Raw genomic sequence first — 7,066 nt, 5'->3', positions numbered from 1 at the left:
TCCATATGAGCCTTGGTGAGGATTCGAACCAATGCGGTGGGAGTTCTCACACGCTCTAGCGATTACACAATGACATGGTATAAGGATTGCAACCTGGAGTTCTACTGAACACACAAGGGTGTTCAATAAAACTCCAGGTTGTAATCCTTTTACCATGTCGTGGGCCTATATTTGCCTGGGGCGTGTGTGCCTGGAAATACTCAGAGCATAGGTTCGAATCCTCTTCACAGCTTCAACGGATTTTCTCAATAATAATAATAATATTATTATTATTATTAAAAATGTTTCGATTTCAATAAGATTTTTATTTAACAACTTTCTGATGTAATGACGGAGTTATTAGGTCAGCTTGGGGTGATCGTCTCTCTTAGGTAATGATTTGGTGAGAATTTCCGAGGGTGGATCTAGTTTTGTCCAGTGGCCAATCAACTAGGAAATTGGTCAAGACCTGTTTCTGTCAAGGCCAGCTGGAGAGGGCGGTCCTTCGCTCCCTACCCGGAGTCAACTACAGACTACGACCCCGGCTAGGAGGGGGGAATGGGGGATGGGGGATGGGGGCATGTATACATATATATACCAGCCCAAGCACACACCCGACACACACAACCAGACCAATCCTTCGAGATGAAGCTTGTAAGTTAAGACGTGTGAATAGCAGTTATATTGAGACGTCAGCTTAGTTTTCCAGTTTTGCTGGTCGTATCAAGTTTTAAGTTGTATGATAATGTCGACTGGGCTTTATTTAGTGATACGTATGGCTGTTGACTCAATAGTGTTCATTATTATTTGACTGTTGATTGGACAGTGATAATTGTTGCTTGACTGTGACTTGAGAGTGATAATTGTTACTTGCAGTGACTCAGTACTGAAAATCGTCGAACGATTCCTAACGATAGATATCAGTAGTGCCTTGTTCCTGGGGATCTTAATATTACATTTTTTTTAGAGCAAAGTTTCACCTTTAAGTTATTTTACAGGTAAATGTGTGATAGAAAGAAAGCAAATCTAGCATTAATGAAGTGAGAGTTTTTCCTTGAATGTGTGAGTCAGTTCCATGTAGTGTGTGAGTGTTCCACCGTGCTGTAGAATATGGTGTAAGATGGTGTTGTTGTTCCTCCTGTAGACGCCGTTCCTGCTGGTGCTCCTGCTGGGGGTGTCCGCCGTCCTCGCCAGCCCCGCCCCTCACAAGTTTAAGAAGGGCGGCTTTGGCGGAGGCGGCTTTGCCTACGCTCCTGTGAAAGTGATTCCGGTCCACTACCCGGTCTACGGCGGCTACGGCGGCTACGGCGGCGGCTACGGCGGCGGCTACGGCGGCGGCTACGGCGGCGGCTTTGGCGGCGGCTACGGTGGCGGCTTTGGCGGCGGCTACGGAGGCGGCTTTGGTGGCGGTTACGGCGGTGGTTTCGGCCATGGCGGCTTCGGCGGTGGCGGCTTGTACGGTGGCGGTCACTATGGAGGGTATGGCTATGGAAAGTAGATTGGCCAAGATTCTATGGGCACTGAGTGCCCGCGCTGGACCCATAGACACTCGCCAGAGTTCCATCCATTGTCACTCATCTTAAGTTTCACCTTATGGTAGGAGTCATTATCATGTGGGCTGTCTCGTCAATATAAATATGAAAGACTATCAGTTGTATCTTTAATTTACCAAGGTTGATATTTCTATTGTAAACAATGTTGATGTCTCTCTCTCTTTCTCCCCATATCTCTCCCTCCATTCTCTCTCTCTCTCTCTCTCTCTCTCTCTCTCTCTCTCTCTCTCTCTCTCTCTCTCTCTCTCTCTCTCTCTCTCTCTCCTACATTCTGAATGAGAGGGAAACAATGCAACCGAAATAATGCACTGTATCTAGACCGTCTAACAGAGAAACAAAGCTGGTTTGTGTGTATTTTCCAACATCTATAATATGCATAACCTGCTCCCCCCCCACCTCCCCTTCCCTGGCGTGACTACCGAAATCTCCCTCAAGAATAAGCTATTACACAAGAGGTGCCACAAGAGACTCTGTTAAAACTTCACTCCATACGAAAAGAGTAATCTTGATGCTCGTGTCATGAGAAATGTACATTATTACATGGGGTATTTTTTACCCCCGAGGCTGGCAAGGCACCCACGAGGCTGGCAAGGCACCCACGAGGCTGGCAAGGCACCCACGAGGCTGGCAAGGCACCCACGAGGCTGGCAAGACTCCCACGAGGCTGACAAGACACCCACGAGGCTGGCAAGGCACCCATGACAAGAACACACAAGCCTCAAGACTACTTGAGAACATAGATTAATATTGGACACACAATATGGCTTTAGAAAGGACCGAACATGTTTGACGAATTTCCTGTGTACAGTTGGGTTCATTCTCGACCCACAATCGAGAACTCCGGATTCGAATCTCGGTCGAGAACCCCGGATACTTTCACCTAATGCCTCTGTTCACCTAGCAGTGACTAGATACTCAGGAGTTAGCCAGCTTGTTGTGGGGTTGCATCCTGGACGGGGTTAGTAATTCGGCTTAGGGGGGGGGGGTGCCCTCGATAAAAGCCAAACGTGTATGAATATACACTGGCTTCCTGTCCCCAGACACAATTAATAATTATTATATTATTATTATATATTTTTCCAATATTTTGAGACACTTGATAGTAAAACTGATGCGTTGTATACCTTGACTTCAGCAAGGTATACAACCTTGCTGAAGTCAAATAAGTTTTCGTGCCTCACGAAAAACTTATTTGCATGGTAGAGGTTCACGGTATTGGTGGAGCTGCGCTAAGTTATATAAGAACATGGTTATATCAAAGGACACAAAGAGTTAGTATAAATGTTGCTAAACAAGAGCGGAAGGCCGTTGAAAGTGGAATGCCCGAGCTCTATGCTGGGACCTTTGTTGTTTCTCACGTATATATAAACGATTTAGATACCGGGTTGAGCAGCAATATTCGTGAATTTGTGGACGATACAAAAAATAAGCCAGGTAATAAATTCAGTAAAAGACACAAAATTGCTTTAAGACGGTCTAGTTTGGCTTTAGAAATGAACGGAAGTTTGGCAGATACAGTTTAATGCTGACAAATGTAGGGTTCTAAGGCTATGTAGCCCTAATGAAGTTGCCAGCTTGAAAGTGCTCAACATTGCAAAGTTTGATTGCAAACGAGATCTGGGAGTCATAATTAGTATGAATCCAAAACCAGAAAATTAATGCATAAATGTTTGAAATAAAACAAATGTGATATTGGGACATTTCTACAAGTTAGAAATAAATTCACTTGGCATTATTCTTCAACTATATCTTTCTCTTGTTATGCCCCATTTAGATTATGCAATTAAATTTTGATCGTCTTACTTTAGAATGATCATAAATTCACAGGAACAAGTTCAGAGAAGTATGACAAAGTTAATCCTAGATATTAGATACCTTCCATATAAAGAACGTTTAAGAAAAAGCTTAATTTACATTCCCTAACCTTTAGGCTGCACCACTGACTGATAATTCCATGCAATATTCAGGTCTGCATGAAATAAAATAATATCTAAACTTTGTTTTTTCTTCTAATATTGTTAAAATACATTTTCTGGTGAAGGAAAAAATAATAAAAAAATTGTATGTGACTTATTTTGGCCGTGGTAAAGCCTTAAAGTCTGGCGATGACGTTACGAATCATAAGGCTGATCCTGTCAGCGTCCCGGGCTTCCGTCTGGCGGGAGTTGCCGTCACTATATTTTTGGTTATATATTTATTTCATTATTTCTGATTGGCTTGTCTCTGTCTTTTTTTTTTTCCTTTTTTTTATGCAGTCGTGATATTCAATAGTGTGTCTTTTGAGAAATTTATACAATAAAATTCTGGAACATCCATATATTCATATCACTAAGATGCGCCGATATTATTTGCTTAGAACAATACAACATTCTATTTCTGGTGTTATTATACTGTATACACACATTATATGTAACTATGTACCATCATGAACGACCAAGCAGTTGTGGTGGACATGACAACGACATACAAGGTCATCATAGTACCCCACCCACTACCACCAGACTGTCTGCACACGCCGCAAAATGTGTCACAATATACTACTCACATCGTTAATTATAAGCACAATGTTGCTATTATTATCAGCATTCTAATAACTATAGTGTGTAATTTTATCAATTTTATATAATAAAATATTGGGTATATAAAATATAATTTTATATAGCCAATATGAGCCACATGTCCCCAGGGAAGAGGGGTTAAAATCTAACACTCTACTCTAATACTTCATATGACGGGATGCACCCTTGTGCGAGTGACAATCATCTTGGATCAATTGATTATCTTAAGTCAATCAAGACATAAGTGGGCGGATATGAACAGAAGCCGCTTCATACGAGCCAATTGGCCTTCTGTAGTTTCCTTCATTATAATGTTCTTAAGTACAAGTCTCCCGCAGTGTAAAGAACTACGTTACTTTGTAAAACAAAAACCACTGAGCTCGCTAATTTATTTCCATTATTTATAGAGATTTGTGTAAATATTTTACTCAATATTAGTATGTTTAAACGGATATAATAATAAAGGTAAAGAAACAACTTTGTATTCCTTGTTCATAAGAGCTTTTAGGGTTACTTAATTGGAATTCGTTGAGGCTAAATTAGGGAACTTATAATCACTTTGCAGCAACTTTGCAGCTCCCTCTTTTTATTTCTATATTTATTTTTCTTAAGAAGAAAAACATTAAAGTATCAATAATAATATTATGGTTATCAAAACTAAAAAATTATCTAATTTTCTCTTAATTCGGAAGAAATATGTAGAAATGATGGATCCCCATATATATATATATATATATATATATATATATATATATATATATATATATAATATATAATATGCGAACAAGCCTGAATGGTTCCCAGGACTATATGCAACTGAAAACTCGCACCCCAGAATTTATATAATGATAATATATATAATATTTATATTGAAAGTTTATATAGCCCTCGACTATGTTCGGGGATTACAATATTCTTCCTGTTATTTAATCTTAGTATGATTATATCACGGCCTTAAAGACCAATTTAATCTTCAACTCATTCTGTCAAAATCTTTAAAATACCCAATTAGAAACAAGCGATTAGCAACACTTCAACCCATAACACACTTTTAATTACGAGTAGCACAGACAGTTATGTTAAGTAATTTAGAATATCCCACGTTAAGGATGCAAACCTGTTCGCATTGGACAAACGGAAGTCCGCATAAAAGCCTTATAAATATTCAGATAGACACGGCTAGAGTTCAAATGCATTATTTGTCCATGTTATGGATTACTCATACTTTTACTCGTTCTGTTAATCCTCTTTTTACTCGTCGCTTTTAATCGTCCCATTACTTGTTCCATTAATCGCTCTGTTTCTCATACTATTCACATTTGTAATGTATGAATAATTGCTTGGTGAACCAGTGTAAAATGAATTGTGAATGTTTATACATATGGCAACCCGAAGTGATGTATATATATATATATATATATATAATATATAATATATATTTATTATGTACACCCACAGTTGGGTCAGACGGTATATGAGAGAGAAAGAGAGCTAAACATATTTAATTTTTGTAAACATTAATTTGTAAACATTAATTTGTAAACGTTGGACAAAAAAATAGTCGTAAGTAGACACTGAATCTTTTAATATTTTAAATATATATACATACAAAATTGATATGGACAGTGTTGGCAAACAGTATCAGGTGAATGAAGAAAGTGAACTATCAGGGGAAAACCGCCAAGCCATCACGACTATATAGCACGTGGAAGGGATTAGGATAAGGATTTGGGATGGGATGGGGGGAAGGAATGGTGCCCAACCACTTGGACCGTCGGGGGGATTGAACGCCGACCTGCATGAACCGAGACCGTCGCTCTACCGTCCAACCCAAGTGGTTGGGCGTAATAACGAATAAAATTAATGACAGGTGGTACAGGTATAGGTTAAGCCGCAATACTCTTCGACAATGTTAGGTCTCTGAATCTACCGCCCATAGCCATACCCTCCGTAATGGCCTCCGCCATACAAGCCGCCGAAGCCGCCTTTATACCCGCCGAAGCCGCCGCCGAAGCCGCCACCGTAGCCGCCACCGTAGCCGCCGCCGTAGCCGCCGCCGTAGCCGCCGCCGTAGCCACCGACGTAGACCGGGTAGTGGACAGGAATAATTTTCACAGGAGCGTAACCAAAGCCGCGCCTACCAAAGCCGCCCTTCTTAAACTTGTGAGGGGCGGGGCTGGCGAGGACGGCGGTGACGGCCAGCAGGAGCACCAGCAGGAACGGCGTCTACAGGAGGAACAACAACACCATCTTACGCCACATGTATAGTTATATATATATATAATATGTGTGTGTATATCACGAAAGTAAACACGTGATTAAAAATGTGACAGTGTCAGACCACGGAGGAAAATTGAAACAGGAATTTCCTTAAGTACTTTCGTATATTAATACATATAAACTCCTTCTGAAGATGTATTAATATACGAAAGTACTAAAGGAAATTCCTGTTTCAATTTTCCTCCGTGGTCTGACACTGTCATATATATATATATATATATATATATATATATATATATATATATATATATATATATATATATATATATATAATATTGATTTATGTCTTTCGTTCTCTATTTTCCTGGAAATCATTTAACATCAAAGATGTCATAGAGTAGAGGATACTCACAAACTTCATGTTGGTGAGTTGGTGATTGACTGTGTTCTCTCCAGTAGCGCTCCTCTTATATATACAGCAACTTGATCAGCACTGTCAATTGCAGAATTTTACTTTAAAGCGCCTCTGTAAAGTTTATTGTCATCGGTCATGAACAGTCACTTGAGAAAAAGTTGCCCAAGTTTACTTCTGGGTCAGACCGTTTTAGAAAAACTTGACAAAGTTCCTGAGGTCTATTTTTTTCTTTTTTGGCTCCTTGATCTTGAGTGTCTTAGTTCACCTTCGTGTTCATGGTGTTAGCAGCCCATGTTCACTACTGTGTGTCCTGGGACGTGACAAGTTCACTTTCTCACAGT

At 40.1% G+C, this 7,066-nt stretch overlaps 2 protein-coding genes across 2 annotated transcripts; one reads left to right on the top strand and one right to left on the bottom strand.

The window, feature by feature from the left end:
• Positions 1 to 511: 511 nt before the first annotated feature.
• On the top strand, positions 512 to 1,627 carry LOC123745979 (shematrin-like protein 2). Its single transcript, XM_045727085.2, has 2 exons — positions 512 to 633; positions 1,124 to 1,627. Exons 1-2 carry the CDS (start codon positions 538 to 540, stop codon positions 1,475 to 1,477), a joined length of 450 nt encoding a protein of 149 aa, XP_045583041.2. The 5' UTR covers positions 512 to 537; the 3' UTR covers positions 1,478 to 1,627.
• Positions 1,628 to 5,658: 4,031 nt separating this feature from the next.
• Positions 5,659 to 6,809, bottom strand: LOC123745980 (keratin-associated protein 19-3-like). The gene is made up of 2 exons (XM_045727087.2): positions 6,723 to 6,809; positions 5,659 to 6,316 (listed from the first exon to the last, which is right to left on the bottom strand). The coding sequence occupies exons 1-2, from the start codon at positions 6,729 to 6,731 to the stop codon at positions 6,017 to 6,019; spliced, it is 309 nt and encodes a 102-aa protein (XP_045583043.2). The 5' UTR covers positions 6,732 to 6,809; the 3' UTR covers positions 5,659 to 6,016.
• Positions 6,810 to 7,066: the final 257 nt, after the last annotated feature.

Source organism: Procambarus clarkii, chromosome 78 (assembly GCF_040958095.1).
Source record: "Procambarus clarkii isolate CNS0578487 chromosome 78, FALCON_Pclarkii_2.0, whole genome shotgun sequence".
In the NCBI taxonomy this organism is placed as follows: Eukaryota; Metazoa; Arthropoda; class Malacostraca; order Decapoda; family Cambaridae; genus Procambarus; species Procambarus clarkii.
Note: the sequence above shows the minus strand (reverse complement) of the source record. Positions and strands in the feature narration are given on the sequence as shown.

What these genes read in the sequence shown, in the direction of transcription:
- LOC123745979 (XM_045727085.2), top strand. Translation starts at nt 538, where the DNA reads ATGGGGGATGGGGGATGGGGGCATGTATACATATATATACCAGCCCAA. An exon ending in AATCCTTCGAGATGAAGCTT is followed by an intron (nt 634 to 1,123) that starts GTAAGTTAAGAC and finishes TTCCTCCTGTAG; the next exon opens with ACGCCGTTCCTGCTGGTGCT.